This window comes from Microtus oregoni, unplaced genomic scaffold, assembly GCF_018167655.1.
Source record: "Microtus oregoni isolate MIOR12 unplaced genomic scaffold, Mior012 000054F_ref0000373, whole genome shotgun sequence".
Taxonomy (NCBI): Eukaryota; Metazoa; Chordata; class Mammalia; order Rodentia; family Cricetidae; genus Microtus; species Microtus oregoni.
In genome coordinates, this window is record NW_024543830.1 from 1,095,744 (window position 1) to 1,117,429 (window position 21,686).

General features: G+C 41.4%; 1 protein-coding gene and 1 pseudogene across 1 annotated transcript; both read right to left on the reverse strand.

The window, feature by feature from the left end:
* Nucleotides 1-1,691: 1,691 nt before the first annotated feature.
* LOC121437781 (speckle-type POZ protein-like) lies at nt 1,692-2,771 on the reverse strand. The gene has a single exon (XM_041637852.1). The coding sequence runs from the start codon at nt 2,769-2,771 to the stop codon at nt 1,692-1,694; it is 1,080 nt and encodes a 359-aa protein (XP_041493786.1).
* A 5,127-nt stretch (nt 2,772-7,898) lies between these two features.
* LOC121437957 lies at nt 7,899-8,542 on the reverse strand (annotated as a pseudogene).
* Nucleotides 8,543-21,686: the final 13,144 nt, after the last annotated feature.

The following is a 21,686-nucleotide window of genomic DNA, read 5'->3' on the forward strand; positions in this document are numbered from 1 at the left end:
TTAAACTGTAAATCTACTACTCCACACTAATCTGGAAAGAGTTGTAGAAGAAAAACAAGGAGAGTCAGACAAAGGAGTGGGCGGCAGGAATACCCAGGCATTGACCCTGTTTCTAAGAGAGTATGAATTTCTGACAATTGCACAGAAGGAATATTTGGCACAATTAATGAAAACCCAGAGACAGATGTTGTGGTTCAACCTGAATAACAGAAAAGAAAAGCAGTCAGCCACTGTATCTTACCTATACCTCAGAATGAAAATGGGTGAGATCCTGTCTCCATGAATGCTAAAGTCTCCACACTCCAGAGTCCACTGATTTCCTCTCTTTCCCGTTATATGCCTTTCTCCATGCAGCCATATAACTCCTGCCTCAACCTCCCTAGTGCTGGAATTAAAGGCGTGTGATCCCAGGGATTGGGATCACCTTTGTGTGAGCTTTGTTTCTTTTTTAAGATAGATTAAATCTCAAGTAGCCCAGGATGACTTTGAACTCACAGAGATCTGTCTGGCTCTGTCTCTTGAGTCCTGGGATTAAAGGTGTGTGCCATCAGACCCTGGCCTGTATAATGGAATAGTATGGCTGTTTTGCCCTCTGATATTCATGCAAACTTTATTTATTAAAATACAAATAATATATCACTATAGAAGGTGAGAGAAATCAGAGGAGAATAAAGAATCATATTCTCAACATCTAATAACAGAAACGCTGGCTGGGAAGAAAAAGTTTGAATTCTTAATGAATCAATCCCCTTTTCCTTTTTCAGAACCAATAAATGTTATTTTTCAAAGCCGAGTCAATCAACACACTGCCAGGTGCAGTTGTCTTTTTCCCCTTAGGCCTCCACGTCTCACTTTTCTCAAGAGCATGATGGGCCGTTATCCACTCTGCCACTGTCAGTGCCAAGAAAGAGGACTGAGAGCTTGTGCTTCTATGTGGCAGTGAGGGCTGGGCCAAACCTCCCCAGCTCAGCAGAGTTGGAGGGACTAAAATGGGCTTCACCAAACAGAAACTCTACTAGAACCCACAAACTGATTTTAATATTTTACTCACTTTATATTTTATTTGGGTAAGGTTTTGTCTACAGAGACGGCTGTACCCATGGAGTTGGAACTCAGAACCTCTGTAGCCCACGTTTGAGATGGTTGTAAAGTCCCACATGTGTGCTGGGAAGTGATCAAGGGTTCCCTGCAGAAATAACTATTGCTTTTGTAAACTGAGTCATCATCTCTCCAGTTCACACATGCTGAGTTGGAGGGAAAGTGCCTTCTTTTTCTTGCCCTTCTTTTTTAAATAAAAATTCATCTTTATTTTTCCTTTGTTCAGAGCCCTTGATCATATGGTCTGCTCATCCAATGCAGAGAGTTTTATGCAAAAAAACCTTACTGGGATGAGCTTGGGATCAGCAAAACCCTGAATCCCAGTTTCCATCTGATTGAACAAAAATCAAAGCAGTCTAACGGAAGGGTAGAAGTTGCATAGAGTATACCAGAGTCCAGTGCTGCTCTTCCCCCTACCTGCCCTTCACTAATTTACAGAGGTTTTGAAGCCAGGCCTAGCAGATGTGTTTCCCCAAATTCACTGTAAATGTACCTCAGAGCCCAGAGTCTAAACAGGTGTCATTAGTAACAATACTGACTGTTTCTTCTGGAAGAAGAACGAAGGTCCCAGCCCACAGGGTCATAAGACTGCTTCAGGCGTTTGAGGGGGGCTCCAGGGAAAGACCATGTCCAGAAACCAGGGAGATGCATACTTCAGCCACCAGGTAGGGACAGGAGTTGACCACTGTCTTCCAGCCCGAGGTCTGAAAAACCTCGGAAGCATGAGCTGTAATGAATTCCATTGCCTGAGATTTCAACTGCACTGAGCTGTGGAGGTCAGCCAGGAAGAGAGTGTGGGCAGCATTCTCCACAGAGAGGTCCCTGCAGAGGGCACTCTCGCACATGACCTTCAAACGCTCCAGACAATACTTGTCAGCAGCTGCCAGCACAGCATCTGCCATGCTGTGGAGGACTGGTTCCTTCCCCGTGTAAATGAAGTCCATCATTGCCTTGAAGACTTCAGGTTTCAGGTCACGAATCTCAATGCGATTCTTTCTGCTCTCCAGCATGTCATGTTCAAACATGGCTCTGAAAACTGGAGAGCGAGCTGCTAATATGGCCTTGTGAGCCCGGAATTCCTGGTCTGCTACCACCAGGCAGCAGTCTGTGAAGCGGGAATTCTCCCACAGCTCTCCTAGATCATCTACCAGTGTGCATCTTGGAACGTCAATCCCTGGCTGCATAATCTGTTCAGAGATGCTGATGCCGTCCTGAACCACGCTCACCTCACAGCAGAGTGTGAGTTTGTCATCTGGGAGAAGCAAACATGGAGTGGAAAAAAGGAAATCTTGACGAATGAATTTTGCGATACCCCAGCTTTGGTTTGGGTTGAACCTGACGACTCTTTGACTGCTCATGATTCGGAATTTCTCTCCTTTGGCATTTATGAACCCAAACTGGATCTTTGCCCACACGGGGCTCTTTGGAGAGTTGAGCAACCCCAAGAAAACTGACAGGTAACCTCTGCTTTCCTCATCCATCCCATTCGGGTTTAGTTTCATAAGCCATTTCTGTTGGTCATTGTCTCCTGGTGAGAAAGTGGGGCTTACAATGTCATTGCCCAAGCTTCCCTCCAAGCAAAAAGAGAAGTTGCTGATGGTCCATCTGTAGGAGAATTTCTTGACTCTGATCTGTGTGTAGCCTCTGCTCTCAGCTGCTAGGACTCCTGACATGTCTGCTGCTGGGAGTGTGAATGTTTACCTGGAGCCAAAAAAAGAACAGGATTGTTTTCTTCTTCAACCTGAGGGTCACAATTACAGATTTATTTTAGATTTTTAGTTTCTCTTTTCCTATCTGTTCCCTTTTCTATAAGGTTAGAAACTTTGGTCTTTCTGAAATTCTATACATATTGCCCTATGAGATTCGATGAAGACAGTCTAGAGTACTAGGGATTCTTTCTTATATCACTCCATCTTTTCTCGATTAAATATTAAGTAAGACAATTACACACTACTTTTGACAATTTGGAACAATTTATACACTCTTATATTGAAAAGTGTACTATGATTCTCTAAAGGAACAGAACACATAAAATGGATCTCTCTGTATGAAGGAGAGTGATTGATTAGAATGTCTTAGGGCTGCAGTCCTACTAATCCCACAAAGGCTACCTGTGACAGAGAAGTGCAAGAACCCAGTACTTACTCAGTCTCGGAGGTCTGACATGTTGGCTATTCCTCAGTCCATGCTTGAATTCGAAATATGATTATCTACTGCCAGGGAAGGAAAGGACTTGATGCAAGGCAAGTGCAAGCAGCAAAGGGCAGCAGCTGCCTCCCTGCCTTCTCTTTTATGCTAACAGCAGAGGGTGTGGCACAGTTTAGGGTGTGTCTTCCTGCCTTGAGATCTGGATTAAAGGTGTGTGTCTTCTGGCATTAATTCCAGATTTAAAGTTGGTATTTTTCAAAAGTGGGCGTGAGGAAGCAAGGTCTAAGGGAGCAGAAGCCAGGAGGCAATCTGGTCCCTGGATCCAATCCAGTCCAGGTACACTGGCAGACCAGGATTTAGCCAGCAACCTAATTAACCTGATTCTCTCTCTGTCTCCGTCTCTCTCTCTCTCTCTCTCTCTCTCTCTCTCTCTCTCTCTCTCTCCCATTCTCTCTGAATGTGTGTTTGTATTTGTGTCTGTTTGTATGTGTTTCTATTTGTTTCAGTCAGTTTGTTTTGCTGTAATGACCAAGAATTTCTCTGTTATGTGTACAGTCCTGTTAAGTTAGACCCATGCTTCTTCCTGATGGGGACCTGAATCCTTTTGGCTGTGCCATGTCCTCCAGAGAACCACTTACCTAAAATAAAAGCCCCACCTGCCCCATTCCTGGGATGATACTCTACATGAACAAATACTCTACTTGAGTCCCAGTGGGATCTAAGTTCCCCCATAGGAACCTCCTATCCTCTTCAGAAGCATACTCAGGAGAGCAATGAAATAGTAATGCAAAGCTTATGTTTTACAAATGAGGAGTCCAGCATTGACTGTCTACCTTGTTTCAAATTACACGTTTGAGGGAAAGGATACCTGCCTCCCGGTCCCTAAACCCACATATAGATGAGTCACTGATGCTACTAACTAGCCACCTGGAAAAGTTCCTACACAAAAACCCAAAAAATTCAGAGATCAAACCAGTTGATTAATTTATCCTGTCTTGAGGGATGAGCAGCATTGGAGGCTGATTTTCAGGAGAGTTGGACTGGGGATTGCTGAGTGGATTGAATCACTGAAGATATGTTCATGTTCTTGAGGCTTAGTGTGTCCATTCAGACATGTCAATCTGGAGAGAGAAGATAGAGGTAAGGAGCATTTTACAGATCACAGTCTAAGGGGAACTGTCTCCAAACCCCTTCTTCAGTAACTGTTGAATATATTCTGCATCCTTTGGAAACCAGAATACTCTTTCATGTCTAAGGCCCAGCATAGTAAGCATGGAAGTTCAAAGATAAAGACAACAGCACACACCAATGAGGATGAAAATTAGGAGGTATTGAGAAGCTGAGTCTTGGCTTCTATATGATGGAAAGGAGAAGTATTTAGTATTTTGTCAGAGCACACCCTAAGTGGATCAGGAAGACTGTATAGGGAGAATTAACTGAGGATGAGAGGAAAACCCCCAATGAGTTTTGGCAGAGCCTTCTTGGGGTCTGTGAGTTTGGAAGGAATAAAAGGAAGGAAAAAAGACAGCTGCATTCAGAGTCCTTCCTACCTCTGCCTCCTGCCACCATATATAAATTCTTCCACCTGAACCTTCATGTTGTGAATACTGAGGCCCCTGACAGATCAATAAAATCACCTCTTCCTTAATCATGTCTCTTGTTTTGGAAGGAATTCTTTTGTGTGTGTGTTTGGGGGGCGGGGGGGAGAGACAGGGTTTCTAAGTAGCTATATAGCCAGTCCTAGAACTCACTCTTTAGACCAGGCTGACCTCAACCTCACAGAGATCCACCGTCCTCTGCCTCCCAGGTGCTGGAATTAAAGGTATGTGCTACCCTGCCTGGCTTATGAAAAAAATTCTTACAACAATATAAGAAGAGGAATAACAGCTGTGGGGGAATGGGCATCATTCCTTTATTTATGGAAGATTGACCCCAGTAAACAAAATGCACTTGTGATGGATAGTCATGGTTTCCTACTTGTCGAGAGCTGGAATTAACTAAACTCCTACAATAGAGGGCACAACTATGAGTAATGTTATGCTTGAGTTGAGGTAAGTAGATCACTTCAAATGCAGACTTTGAAGGTAGAAAGAGACAAACATTTAACCTGGACCCCAAGAATGTAAAACACACACCTTTAATTCATATCTTGAGGCTAGTAAAGGCACACACCTTAAATTGGGGCACACCTTTTGCCTTCTGGAAGCCTGTGAAAATACATGGAAGATAGAAGCTGTTTCTCTTTGTCTGCTTGCCCTCATCTTGCAGCAAGTCCATTCCTCCACTGGCATTAGAGAGTTTTCATAATGCCAACATAGACTAGAGAATAACCTATAGGTCTAACCTGCTGAACTGAATATGTACTGAATTCTTGGACTTCCACTTCACAGGTGGCCATTGAGATATTGTAGACAGAAGGTTCTGTCCCACCTAGCCCCACAGTCTTTCGGTCCCAAAGAAGCACACAAAGACTTATAGTAATGATAAACACTGGGGCCTATTCATTTGGCTTGTTGCTAACTAACTGTTATAACTAAAATTAATTTATAAATCATATCTATGTTTAGCCATGTGACTTGGTGCCTTTTCCGTGTAAGGCATTTTTATCTTCCTTCCTCTGAATCTGATTACAAATGTGTTTCTGACTTTCCTCTTCCCAGAATTCTCCTAGTCTAATAGTCCCAACTATACTTCCTGCCTGGCTACTGGACACTCAGTTTGTTATTCAACCAATAAGAGCAGCAAATCTTTAAAGTGGACAAGAGCATTATTCCACATCATTTCCCCCTTTTTTTTCAAAGCAAGAACCCTGAATCTAATTTCCTTTGTTTAGTGTTTTCATAACTATTATCCATAACAACTTGTAACCAACATGGTAAACAAAAACAAATATTCATATTCCATTTTTGGAAGATGTGGGCTTAGTTTTCCTGCTGTTTGGGGGCGGTGGTAATCTTATGAGGACTCAAAGCAAAAATTTAGGGTAACGATCAAATCCTGACTGGACTATTCTGTGAAGTTGTATTCAGCCAGCAGGCTTGAAGCTGTTCTAGATGTGTAACACCGAGGAAACTGCAAGGTAGCTGGCCTAAAATGTTGGATCATCTAGGTACTTCACTCCTATTCAATATTTTTTGATGTGGGAGTGTCATATATTGTTGATTTCATTGGTTAAGCAATAAAGAAACTGCTTGGCCCTGATAGGTTAAAACAAAGGTGGGAGGAGTTAACAGAACAGAATGCTGGGAGGAAGAGGAAGTGAGCTCAGAGAGGCCATGCTTTCTGGTCCCGGGCAGACGCACGTGATGAAGCAAGCCGCCAGGTCAGACATGCTGAATCTTTCCTGGTAAGACCGGTGCTACACAGTTTATTAGAGATGGGTTGATCGGGATAGCAGAATTAGCCAGTAAGGGCTAGAGCTAATGGGCCAAGCAGTGTTTAAAAGAATACAGTTTCCATGTAATTATTTCGGGTATAAAGCTAGCTGAGTGGCGGGAAGCAGCCCGCTGCTCCTATTGCTACAATTTTTGAGAGGGGTCTTGCTTGATCAAACATGGTTTTCTTAACCCAGAATGAATCCACAGCTCCTCATTTGCTGTGGAAAGAAAAGCAGAACCTTTTTCCTAAGGAACATATCTTTTGACTCAAATTTTTGAAGTTGAGATATTTTTGAAATACATAGTTTGGATTAATCCATCATCACTTATACTCAAATGACTTTTAGCAGCTTTTGCTCCTTCCTCAGCTATCAATCAATTCAAAGACAAGACAATAACATAAAGTAACCCAATTCTCTGTGTATTTTATATCTTTACATGGCTTTTTAAAAATTCTATTTTTTTAGTTATATTTTAAATTTTTGGTTTTTTGAGACAGGGTTTCTCTTTGTATCATATCTGTCCTACATCTCACTCTGCTGTAGACCTGACTGGCATGAACTCACAGACCACCTCCCTCTACCTCCCAAGTGCTGAGATTAAAGGTGTGTGCCACCACACTGGACTACTCTATTTTTTAAAGGTACTCTCTATTTTTTTTCTCTCCCAAGTCTACATATATTTTTAAACACACTGTAAGCCACTTAGAGGGTTTTTTGTCTTAAGTCTGTCTTTACTATATATTCTTTTCTTTTTCTGAGTACACATGTCTTTACTCTGCTAAGTGATACACCTAACTTAGAGCTGCAAATTTGGTAGCTGGCTCCACCCCATTCCTTAGCTATTTGAGAGTCTAGCTTCATGGTGGATATACTGGCAGGAACTAGATTTATTGTCACAACTGTGTGAAGTTTCAGGCCCATGGATCCACCAAGAAAAATGATGCTGGCTGCCCATAAACACCATTTCAGTGTTTGGTGGAAGAGCCTCTTAAAACAGCTGTGAGGGTCTGTGAATAACACTGAGTCAGGCGCCTCTCTTAAAGGAGTCATACCTCTGCATAACACCAGCAAACAGGCTACTGGAGTAATGATGGTTGCCTACAAGCTGTGCTTGATGCTGTTCCTGTATGTCTAGAATCATCCTTTTCATCCAACCTGAATCCATAACTTTATTAAGGATAAAAACTGTTCAAATTTCAAACCAAGCTGTAGTTCCACCTTTGAAACAGCAAAAAAGGGGGAGGGGATACGGGGTGTCCTCGCTGTCAAATAGTTACATTGTTCATTCCATAATAACATTTACAATATCATTACTGTTGTTTTTCAGGGCTCACTACCTTTGCTCTGGACACATTCGCCTGTGACATGACAAATTCTATGTCCTTAACTTCGACACCTGCTTCATCAACCACTTCCTTCTCACTTTCCTCTTGTACTGTCTGAGTCTGAGTATTTCCTTGAATGTTTGAAACAGCTTCACCTAGAACTTTGAACTTCTCATCAGCTACTAACTGTGTTTGCTGAGACAAATATTCAATCTTGGCTTCTCCAAATACGAGGTAGGTGTCTGAAGCTGGGCTCTTGTAGACATCTAGTTTGGTAATGACGAAGAGGACATTTTTAGATGTCAGGATAGTGACTCTAGTAACCCCTGTAACCTGCCGAAGACCCAGTTTGGCATAGCCCTCCGTGCATTTTTTCACTCTGGCCCTGCTATGCTTTACTGACTGGTTCTTCATTGATTTCAGCTGCTGCTGCCAGCTGGGCTTGTTGTGTGGCTGCCTGTGTGGAGTCTTGTTCCTCGAGCTCTGGTACTGATTCACAGCTGTCAGATTCTGTTCCCGACCCTGTCTCAGCCTGGGGCTGTGGCAGCTCCTCCTCTGTGCCAGGGACGGTTTCTGTGGCTTCATGAGGCATTCTGTGCGGAGGACTTGGAACTAAGATGGCAGTGGAAAGAGAGCGAACCAGAGTGTCTAGAATCATTTTTGTGTTAATGCTTTCTCAGGCTTTATGTGGAAATTTTTGGCAAATGTTTCAGTGCCATTTGTAGACAGAACTTTCTGTCCTTCCTGGTTCTGCAGCCATTCAGTCCCAAATAAACAAACAGAGGTTATCCAAATTATAAACTGTTTGGCCTACTGCTTTGGCTTATTATTATCTCTTACAACTTAAACTAATGGATAATTTTAATCTATGTTTAGCCATGTGGCTTGGTACCTTTCCTCAATAAGGCATTCTCATCTTGCTTCCTCTGTGTCTGGCAGGAGACTCCATCTCTGCTTTTTCTTTTCCCAAAATTCTCCTTGTCTGATTGCCTTTCCTAAACTTCCTGTTTTTCTGGCAATTTGCCAATCAGCGTTTTAATAAACTAAAACACGTGACAAATCCATAGAGTGTACAAGAGAATTCTTCCATAGCATGGGATTAGCAGAACTACAGCCCTAACTCTTTCTAATGAATCCTGTTGTTCATACAAAGAAAGAGTCCTTCTGTATTCAGTGACTTGTGGAATCTTCGTATAGCATTTTTGATATGAGTGGATAAAATGATCCAAATTATCAAAAGTATTATATGGTTGTCCAAATAAGCTACCTATTGACCTAAGGGTCAATTTTGAAAACAATGATGTGATATAACAGCCTCTAGTATCCTAGACTACCTACTCTGAAACTAGCATTGTAATTTGTATAATTTCAGGGACTCAAATTTCCAGCCTCATAGAAGAGGGAACATAGGATAAACAGAAACTCAAAATATGTATCATGCCTATTACTGTGTCCCAAAGAGTGAAGAGAAAACAAATTCTAGTTCTTCATTTGAATTCATTTTATCCTTCAAACTGCCTCCAGGAGAAATGTCACAGGATGAAATAGCCCAAAGCTGAGACTACAAAATGTTCAACATCCAGAATTTCTCCTACATGTGTTCCATTCACAACTTCTATTTTATTCTGGAGCAAATGATGGACAGCATTAGAAGCCCAACTTTCTCAAGAGGAGACAATGACAAGTGGTGTTTGAGAGTTTACCCAAAGGGTTTCGATGAACAAAGCTCAGATTACCTGTCAGTTAACCCAGAGTTACTCAGCTCTCCAAAGAGTCCCATTATGACATAATTTGAGTTTTGGATCATCAACTCCGAAGGAGAATGTAGTGAAATTGTGCCTAGTCTCAAATCTTTCAGGTTCCAGCCAGGTTACGAAAGAGGTTACAAAATGTTCATCCTTCAAGATTTTCTATTCACCATGCATATTCTCTTCTCCCTGAATGTGAGCTCATTCTCCCCTTCATAGGTATTCTGAACCCAGACTCCTACAGAATCTTTGAGGAGAGCGCACAGCCAGAGATTAAGGTTCCAAGGTGCACATTGTCCAATGAGCTAGGAGAGCTGTGGGAGAATTCCCACTTCACAGACTGTTGCCTGGTGGTAGCTGACCAGGAATTCCATGCTCACACGGTCATCTTAACAGCTTGCTCTCCAGTTTTCAGAACCATGTTTTAATATGACATGGAAGAGAGAAAAAGAACCGTGCTGAGACCATTGACCTGTTCCACAAGCCTTTAAGGCAATTATTGGCTTCATTTATAATCAGAAGGAACCAGACCTCCACAACATGGCAGATGCTGTGCTAGCAGCTGCTGTCAAGTATGATCTGGAGAGTATGAAGGTCATGTGTGAGAGGGCTCTCTACAGAGTACTTTCTGTGGAGAATGCTGCCTACACTCTCTTCCTGGCTGATCTCTACAGTGATCCAAAGCAGCTGTAAATCCAGGTACTGGGTTTCATTATACCGAATGGAAAGACAATGAATCCCAAGAGCTTGTGCTAATTTTTTATGTGAGATTAATAGCAATTATCCCAAAAGTGGTAGACTCAGCCATATGAAGAGAACTACTTGGATTCTTCATTGAATTGTACATGACACACCAATAACTAAAGCCCGTATATTTTATAATGATGCATAGAAATCAGGAAAGGCAGGTTACAAATCAGAAGATTTAAGTAAGGTGTAACAAAGTCCTATAATTCTGTCCAAATAGAAGAGTTATAAGCTATTTTCAAGGTACCTGAGGTTTTTAAAGAAGGTCTCAATATAGTTAGTGATTTGCAATTTGTAGAAAGAGATGTCTCACATAACTGCTGAAATTATACCAGATATTATAGAATTTATTTCATTATTTATTCAGATTTGAGATATATGCGTTCACAGGCTTTGACCCACATACATAGCACATATGGATACGGATCCCATACAGGTCTGCCAGGTCCTCTAGCACAAAGCAATGCAGAAATTGACCAATTAGTGATTGTAAGTGTGCTTTGTGCCTCAGAATTTCATAAGACACATCACGTCAATAGCAAAGATTTAAAGAAAGAGGTTTCTATTACATCCCAACAAGGTAAGAAGATTATAAAGAGATGTCCTACTTGCTCTTTCTATAACCAAATACTATTACCTGAGGGGAGTAACCCAAAGGTTACTCAAAGAAAAGCAATGTGGCAGCTACATGTGTTCCACTTTATAGAATATGGAAAATTAAAATATATAATCACACCATTGACATTTATTCATGTTTTCAGATGGCAACACCCTTGTCTCTCTATTGCCCTGACTGTCCTGGAACTCACTTAATAGATCAGACTGTTCTTAAACTCACAGAGATCTGCCTGCCTCTGATTCCTGAATGATGGGAGTAAAGATGTGTATCACTATGGTCCAAATCTCAGGTTGGTTCTGAACTTTCTATCCTAAGCTTTCTGAGCCACTGCGATCACACACAGGCTGGAGCCACTAGGCCTGGTCAGGCACCTTACTTTTCTTGGTCATTTTAGGCATTTGGAATATTGTTTGCATCAAATGAATTATACATAAATAAATAAATAAATAAATAAATAAATAAATAAATAAAATATTCATTAAGAAGAGCAATGTTTCTGAATGAGGCCAGTAAATCAGAGATGGTCCCTGCCCTGTGACAAATCTAGCATGTTCTGTTTTCTTGTTTTATGAATTAGAGGTCCATCTACACCAGTAGATTGTCATAGGAGGGGAGGCATTCTGGGAAAGGAATGAAAAAAAATGAGCAATCCAGGGCAAAGTGGTGTCATCCCAGAACTCAGGAGCCTGAGGCAGAAGGATCAAGAGTTCCAGGCCAGCCTGGGGTATATAGTGAGCTCCAGGCTAGTCTTGGCTACACAGTAACCCCTGAATTAAAGAATATCAGAAGCAGAGGAAGAACAGCTCCATTTGTTCAGTTACCTTAGTCCCTGTTCATAAAGTCTTAGAATCATTCCCAGCTCACTGGATATGGTGCCCCTGCTGCTAATCCTAGCACTTGGGAGGTCTAGGCAGAAAGATTCTGGAGAAGGTCAGCTTAAGGCAACCTTGCTCGGGCAACCATGCTAAGTGTTTTATGTTAACAAATTAAAGAGGAGGGAATCTCAATTTTAAAAAGTCTCAGCTGGGTGGTGGTGGCACAGGCCTTTAATCCCAGTGCTCAGAAAGCAGAGGATGATGGAAATCTGTGGGTTCAAGGCCAGACTGATCTACAGAGGAAGAGAAAGTTCAAGGACAGGCTCCAAAGCTACAAAGAGAAATCCTGACTTGAAAAGCAAAGGGAAGGGCTGGACAGATGCCTCAGAGGTTAAGAGCATTTCCTATTTTTCCTAAGGTCCTGAGTTCAATTCCCAGCTACCTACATGGAGGCTCACAACCATCTTTAATGGGGTCTGGTGCCCTCTTATGGCCTTCGGGCATATATGTAGGAGAAGAGGGAGTAAAGGAGAAAGAAGGAGGAAGAAAAGGAGGAAGAAAGTAAAGGGGGAAGTAGAGGACGAAGTAGAGGAGGAAGTAAAGAAGAAAGAAGGAGGCAGTAGTGGAGGAAGTAGAGGAGGAAGAGGAAGTAAAGGAGAAAGGAAGGAGGAAGAAGAGTGCTGGCTCCACCTCTCTCAGTCTTCAAATACAGTAGAGGTATTCTTTGGCTCTATGAGTGACAGGTGGGAGCCTCATCACCTAAACTCTGGGTAGCACTGCACAGCTTATAAACCTTTTTTTTTTTAGTAGAAGCTAAATGTGCCATGTGGACACTGCATGGTTTGGAAATATCTCTGTGTATGGTGGTAGGAATCTACCATGCCCTCCTGCTTGTACACGCCTAGTAGACTTGATTCTATTGCATGCCCAGGCAGGGAGCACTGAGATATAGGCATGGTCTTAGCTACTTCCCTCCTGACCCTGAGTTGGCACACAAGCATCCAGAACCAAAGGGGGTGGCAGGCATCAACCCCCCAAAATAACCAGAGTTCATGTTGGCAGCACAGACCAGGAAGCCACAAGTTAGAGACACCACATATACCCACTGTTAGGAGACCACAGTATGTACACAAAAGACATAGTATAGACCAATGCATGTTCTGTGAATAGCCTTTTCAGTCTCTGTGAGCCTCTATGAGGTTTGATTAGTTGATTTTGTGGTCTGTGTTCTCCTGTTGTCTTTGATCCCTTTGGTCCTACAATCCTTCCTTCCCTCTTCCTCGGGGTCCCCAGAGCTTCACCTAATGTTTGGCTGTGGCTCTCAGTATCTGCTCCCATCATATCCATGTACTCCATCATGCGGACTGGAGTCGGCACCAGTCTGTGAGGATAACAGACTTTCATTAGGTCTCACTTCACTGACTCTGTGTATGTGTGACATTGAGGACTCTGTACTAACAGCTGAGCAGGCTACGTGGACTAAAATGGGATTCTTCAAACAGAAACACCACTGGAATCCACAAACTGGTTTTCAATTTGTCTTTGTTTTACATTTTTTTTTTGTTTAACAATTTGTCTACAGCTCCTTCTCTGAGCTCCGGACGTCCTGCAGCATCTTGGACAGATAAAATTGAGGCTACCTGACACCGGGCGTGGAAGGCAGCCGGAACACCCAGGTGGCGGAAGGCGCAGGAGGACGCCCAGTGCAGCCGGCAGGGACCGACTGGGACAGGCTGGAACCGGCTTGAACCTGAGCGGCAGCAGAGGACACAGGCTGCTGGCGGCGGGAACCCTCCCAGCAGCAGAAGCAGGCAGCAGGGACTGCGCGCAATACCGAGAACAGATCGCCCCACTACAATTAAACCAAAGAGGTAGGCCTCCAGTTGGGGAGGTCCCTGGCAAAGGAGGAGCCGGGTACTATTCCTGAAGACCCTTCTGAGGGGTGAGAGGGATCTTGGCCCCCGGGAGGAACCAGGAAACAGAGCAAGGGCATTTTGTAAGAGGAGCCCCTGGCCAGCAGGGAAACCAGAACCAGTTTTAACAGACCCCTTAGATAGCATCGATAGGAGGAGATGGGCAGGCGCCAAGGAAAGAATTCACCCAATAATCTGAAAAACAACATGAAAACACCAGAACCCAATGATCTTACAACAGAAGGTCTCCAACACCCTAACACAGAAGAAGTGGAAAAAATTGACTTTATGAAAGCAGTAGAATCCCTTAAACAACATGTGAAAAATGCCCTTATAGAAATGGATGAGAAGTATAACCAAAAATTTGAAGAAATGAGTAAATACGTACATAATACCCTGGGAAACCAAGAAAGAACGATCAAACAGGTAATGGAAACAGTTCAAGAATTGAAAACTGAAATGGAAGCAAGGAAGAAAACACAAACTGAGGACCAGCTGGATATGGAAAATCTAGGTCAAGGAGCAGAGCCTACAGAAACAAGCCTAATCAATAGAATACAAGAAATAGAAGAAAGAATCTCAGATTCTGAGGACACCATAGAGAAAATAAACGCTCTGATCAAAGAAAACTGCAAAGCCAACAAATTCTCATCACAAAACATTCAGGAATTATGGGACACAATAAAAAGACCAAATCTAAGAATAATAGAAATAGAAGAAGGAGAAGAGTCACAGCTCAAAGGCCCAGAAAATATTTTGAACAAAATTATGGAAGAAAACTTTCCCAACTTAAAGAAAGATATTCCTTTGAATATTCAAGAAGCATACAGAACACCAAACAGACTGGATCAAAGGAAAACATCCCCTTGCCATATAATAATCAAAACACAAAATATACAGGTTAAAGAAAGAATACTAAGAGCTGCAAAGGAAAAAGGCCAAGTAACTTAAAAAGGTAAACCGATCAGACTTACACCTGATTTCTCTATGGAAACAATGAAAGTCAGAAGGTCCTGGATAGAAGCACTGCAGAAGCTAAGAGACCATGGATGCAAGCCCAGACTACTATACCCAGCCAAGCTTTCATTCACTATAAATGGAGAAATCAAGACATTCCAGGATAAGAACAAATTTAAACAATACGTAGCCACGAATCCAGCCCTACAGAAAGTAATAGAAGGAAAACCGCAACCCAAGGAATCCAACATTGCCAACACTGCCTACAATAACTCAGGCATCTAGCGACCCTTCACTAGCACAACTCAAAGAAGGGAGACACACAAATTCTACTTCCAAAAACAACAAGAATATCCGGCATGAACAACCACTGGTCATTAATATCACTTAATATTAATGTTCTCAATTCACCTATAAAAAGGCACAGGCTAAGAGATTGGATACGAAAACAAGATCCAATATTCTGCTGTTTGCAAGAAACACATCTCAACCACAAAGACAGGCATCTACTCAGAGTAAAGGGTTGGGAAAAGGTCTTTCAAGCAAATGGTCCTAAGAAAAAAGCAGGTGTGGCCATATTAATTTCTAACAAAACTGACTTCAAACTAAAATCAATCAGAAGAGATCGAGACGGACACTTTATACTCATAACAGGAACAATTTGTCAGGATGGCATCTCAATCCTGAATATTTACGCGCCTAATATAAAAGCACCCACGTATGTAAAAGAAATATTACTAAAACTCAAGGCAGACATCAAACAACACACACTAGTAGTAGGAGATTTCAATACACCTCTCTCACCAATGGACAGGTCAATCAGACAGAAACCTAACAGAGAAGTAAGAGAACTACTGGAGGTAATGAAGCAAATGGACTTAACAGACATCTATAGAACATTCCACCCAAATAGGAAAGAATATACCTTCTTCTCTGCAGCCCATGGAACCTTCTCGAAAATTGACCACATACTCGGAAACAAAGGAAACCTCCACAGATACAAAAAAATATCAGTGTCCACCTGTGTCTTATCAGATCACCACGGATTAAAGTTAGAATTCAACAATAATCCTACCTCCAGAAAGCCGACAAACTCATGGAAACTGAACAGTCAACTACTGAACCACACCTGGGTAAAGGAAGAAATCAAGAAAGAAATTAAAGTCTTCCTTGAATTTAATGAAAATAAAGGGACAACATACTCAAACCTATGGGACACTATGAAAGCAGTGCTAAGAGGAAAGTTCATAGCACTAAGTGCCCACTTAAAGAAAACAGAGAAAGCATACATCGGAGACTTAACAGCACACCTGAAAGCTTTAGAAAAAAAAGAAGCAGACACGCCCAGGAGGAGTAGAAGACTGGAAATAATCAAACTGAGGGCGGAAATCAACAAAATAGAAATGCAGAAAACAGTCCAAAGAATCAATGAAACAAAAAGTTGGTTCTTGGAGAAAATCAACAAGATCGACAAACCCCTATCCAAACTAATTAAATGACAGAGAGAGAACATGCAAATAAATAAGATCAGAAATGAAAAGGGGGACATAACCACAGACACAGAGAAAATTCAGAGAATCATTAGATCTTACTACAAAAGCCTGTATGCCACAAAACTAGAAAATGCAAAAGAAATGGACATGTTTTCAGATAAGTGCCACATACCAAAGCTAAACCAAAACCAGGTGAACGATCTAAATAGACCTGTTAGTCGCGAAGAATTAGAAACCGTTATCAAAAATCTACCTTCCAAAAAAAGCCCAGGACCAGATGGTTTCAATGCAGAATTCTACCAGAACTTCCAAGAAGACCTAATACCTATACTCCTTAATGTATTTCACAATATAGAAACAGAAGAGTCATTGCCAAATTCCTTTTATGAAGCTACAGTTACCCTTATACCAAAACCACACAAAGACCAACCAAGAAAGAAAATTACAGGCCTATCTCACTCATGAATATCGACGCAAAAATTCTCAATAAAATACTGGCAAACCGAATCCAAGAACATATTAGAAAAATTATCCATTATGATCAAGTAGGCTTCATCCCAGAGATGCAGGGCTGGTTCAACACACGCAAAGCTATCAATGTAATCCAGCATATAAATAAACTGAAAGAAAAAAAAAACATATGATCATTTCATTAGATGCTGAAAAAGCATTTGACAAAATTCAACACCCCTTTATGATAAAAGTCTTGGAGAGATTAGGGATACAAGGGTCATACCTAAATATAATAAAAGCTATTATAGCAAGCCAACAGCTAACATTAAATTAAATGGAGAAAAACTCAAAGCCATCCCACTAAAATCAGGAACACGACAAGGATGTCCACTCTCTCCATACCTCTTCAATATAGTGTTTGAAGTTCTAGCAATAGCAATAAGACAACATAAAGGGATCAAGGGGATTCGTATCGGAAAAGAAGAAGTTAAGCTCTCGTTATTTGCAGATGATATGATAGTATACATAAGCGACCCCAAAAACTCTACCAAAGAACTCCTATAGCTGATAAACACCTTTAGTAATGTGGCAGGATACAAGATCAAGTCCAAGAAATCAGTGGCCTTCCTATACACTAAGGATAAGGAAACAGAGAGGGAAATTAGAGAAGCATCACCTTTCACGATAGACACAAATAGCATAAAATATCTTGGGGTAACTCTGACCAAGGATGTGAAAGATCTATTTGACAAGAACTTTAAGTCTTTGAAGAAAGAAATTGAAGAGGACACCAGAAAATGGAAAGATCTTCCTTGCTTCTGGATTGGGAGGATCAAAATAGTAAAAATGGCAATTCTACCAAAAGCAATCTATAGATTCAATGCAATCCCCATCAAAATCCCATCAAAATTCTTCACAGATCTGGAGAAGACAATAATCAACTTTATATGGAAAAACAAAAAACCCAGGATAGCCAAAACAATCTTATACAACAAAGGAGCATCTGGAGGCATTACCATCCCTGACTTCAAACTCTACTACAGAGCTACAGTATTGAAAACAGCTTGGTATTGGCATAAAAACAGAGAAGTCGACCAATGGAATCGAATAGAAGACCCTGACATTAACCCACAAACCTATGAACACCTGATTTTCGATAAAGGAGCTAAAAGTATACAATGGAAAAAAGAGAGCATCTTCAACAAATTGTGCTGGTAAAACTTGATGTCAACCTGTAGAAGAATGAAAATAGATCCATATCTATCACCATGCACTAAACTCAAGTCCGAATGGATTAAAGACCTCAATATCAGTCCGAATACACTGAACCTGATACAAGAGAAAGTGGGGAGTACTCTACAACACATGGGCACAGGAGACCACTTCTTACGTACAACCCCAGCAGTACAGACATTAAGGACCTCATTGAATAAATGGGACCTCCTGAGACTGAGAAGCTCTGTAAAGCAAAGGACACTGTCGCTAAGACACAAAGGCAACCCACTAACTGGGAGAAGATCTTCACCAACCCCGCAACTGACAAAGGTCTGATCTCCAAAATATATAAAGATCTCAAGAAACTAGACCGTAAAAGGCTAACCAACCCAATTATAAAATGGGGCATTGAGCTGAACAGAGAATTCTCAACAGAAGAACTTCAAATGGCCAAAAGACACTTAAGGTCTGCTCAACCTCCTTAGCGATCAGGGAAATGCAAATCAAGACAACTTTAAGATACCATCTTACACCTGTCAGAATGGCTAAAATAAAAAACACCAATGATAGCCTTTGTTGGAGAGGTTGTGGAGAAAGGGGTACACTCACCCATTGCTGGTGGGAATGCAAACTTGTACAACCACTTTGGAAAGCAGTATGGCGGTTTCTCAGGAAATTCGGGATCAACTTACCCCTGGACCCAGCAATACCACTCTTGGGAATATACCCAAGAGAGGCCTTATCATACAACAAAAGTATATGCTCAACTATGTTCATAGCGGCATTGTTTGTGATAGCCAGAACCTGGAAACAACCTAGATGCCCTTCAATGGAAGAATGGATGAAGAAAGTATGGAATATATACATATTAGAGTACTACTCAGCAGTAAGAAACAAGGACTTCTTGAATTTTGCATGCAAATGGATGGAAATAGAAAACACTATCCTGAGTGAGGTAAGCCAGACCCAAAAAGAGGAACATGGGATGTACTCACTCATATCTGGTTTCTAGCCATAAACCAAGGACATTGAGCCTATAATTAGTGATCCTAGAGAAGCTAAATAAGGAGAACCAAAAGAAAAACATATAGGCATCCTCCTGAATATTAACCTTTAGCAAGCGATGAAAGGATACAGAGACAGAGACCCACATTGGAGCACAGGACTGAAATCTCAAGGTCCAAATCAGGAGCAGAAGGAGAGAGGGCACGAGCAAGGAACTCAGGACCGCGAGGGGTGCACCCACACACTGAGACAATTGGGATGTTCTACTGGGAACTCACCAAGACCAGCTGGCCTGGGTCTGGAAAAGCCTGGGATAAAACCAGACTCTCTGAACATAGCGGACAATGAGGACTACTAAGAACTCAAGAACAATGGCAATGGGTTTTTGATCCTACTGCACGCACTGGCTTTGTGGGAGCCTAGGCAGTTTGGATGCTCAACTTACTAGACCTGAATGGAGGTGGGGGTTCCTTGGACTTTCCACAGGACAGGGAACCCTGATTGCTTTTCTGGCTGAGGGGGGGGACTTAATTGGGGGAGGGGGAGGGAATTGGGAGGTGGTGGCGGGGAAGAGACAGAAATCTTTAATAAATAAATAAATTAAAAAAAAAGCAAAAAAAATGCTAAGCTCTTCTCATGAACCTAAGTGGTGCCATTGCTAGGGAAAATGCAGAAATGCCTGCTTTCCCCACCTAGTCTAGCATGGCAGAACTGTTTGTTGTCTCTGTGCTTCATGCTCACAGATTCAGTTTTAGGCACACAGCCAGTCTATGTTGCCATTAAGCAAGTTGTAGCACTCTGGTAACAAAGCCTATTGAAATGCTCAGCCTCCTGAAAGAATCAGTGTTCGTGCTGGCAGCATGGCCCAGAAAGCCGGTATTTAAAAGCCATGTTTTTTTTTCTACTGCTGAGTCAGGAAAACCTCTCTTAAAGGAACTGCAGCATGCTGCCAGCAAGCAAAGTCCATCAGAAAAAAAAATGTGGCTAAACTTTGTTTTTTAGAGTCTAGAATTCCTTTGTGAGCTCTCTCAGGTTTTAAGTGGACTTTACTTGTCCAGGTGGGTGGCAACTTGTTGTAGCAGCCTGCTTGTTGGTTTCTGGTTGTTCAGCCCTGAAATAATCAAACAGAAAATATATTAATTCAATCACTGCTTTGTCATTGGTTATAGCTTTTTTTGGCTCTTTTTTTTTTTTTTGGTTTTTCGAAACGGTTTCTCTGTGGCTTTGGAGCCTGTCCTGGAACTAGCTCTGTAGATCAGGCTGGTCTCAAACTCACAGAGAACCACCTGCCTCTGCCTCCCGAGTGCTGGGATTAAAGGCATGTGCCACCATCGCCCGGCTATTGGCTAACTCTTACATCTTAATTTATCCCATTTTAATAATCTGTGCATAGCCACGTGACTGTGGCTTACCAGGTAAATTTCCCAGCATCTGTCTCTATCAGGGCTACATGGCTTCTCCCTGACTCTGCCTCCTTTTCCCCAGCATTCAGTTTAGGTTTCCTCAACTATCTAAGTTCTGCCCTATCCACAAGCCATGGCAGTTTCTTTGTTCAAAAGTGGTATTAACTGCATACAAAGGGGAGTCCCACATCATTAAAGTATAAACTGAAATCAAAATTGGCGAGATCTATAGTGTTGGTGGAAGCTGCTTATATGTTCCCAGCTGCTCAGACCTAAAATAATCACACAGAAAAAAATATATTATTTGCAATATGGTTTGGCCAATAGCTTAAGTGTATTTCTAGCTAGCTTCTATATCCTAAACTAACACATCTCCATTCATTTGTGTATCACCGTGAGGTCATGACCTACGGATAAAGTTTTGGTGGGCTCTGGCAGAGGCATCTGCCTCATGTAGCAGCTACATCGCTTCTCTCTGACTCTTCCTACTCTTTCTCTACATTTCTGTTTGAATTTCCTGCCTGGTGTTACTCTCTTCAAACATTGGCTGAAAGCGGCTTTATTTGTTAACCAATAAAAAAAACACATATACAGAATGACTTTGCATGGCACTATAAATTTCTTATAGTGTTCAGGAATGTTTTAGCTATCCAATGTCTTTTGTATTTCCATATGAAGATGCGAACGGATTTTAAGACATATGTAAAGAATTGTGTTGAACACTGAAGCAAAGTGCATTGAATCTGTAGATTGCTCTTGTAGAATGCCCATTTTTAGGTGTTAATCCTCCTTATCCATTAGCATGGGAGATATTCCCATTTTCTGATGTCTTCTTCAATTTCTTCCTCAAAAAAATGAAATTTTTATCATACAAACTTTTCATTTGCTTCATTAGTTACTCCCAAGATTGTTTATATTATTAGAGGCTGTTCTGAATTTTTTTTCTCTGATTTCTTTCCCAGTCTGTCTCTCATTTCTATTTTGGAAAACTGCTCTCATTTTACTGTTATTTTCTTACTGAAAATAGATTCTTCTCTCACACAATACATCTTAAACAGAGTTTTCAGCCCCTAGATTTTTGTCAACTTAATTTGCTGGAATTTTTAATCACCTATCAGAATTTCCAAGATGAACTGTTCACCTAAATTACTTCTAGTACTCTGTGATGCTAATAAAGATTTTTTCTAGTTTGTATACAGAGAGAGTGAAAACCCTTATCTTCATCAGGGTTTTAGTTGAATTGTTAGGGTTTATCTCTATTTCAGTTGATATTGACTGTGGATTGTTTTAAACTGCCATTATTTTTTTATGTATGATATTTGTGTTCCAATCTCTCCTAGGATTTTTCTCATCATTGTTATTGAATTT

Excerpts from the sequence above, each read along its gene's own strand:
- LOC121437781 (XM_041637852.1), bottom strand. The coding sequence starts at position 2,771 with ATGTCAGGAGTCCTAGCAGCTGAGAGCAGAGGCTACACACAGATCAGA.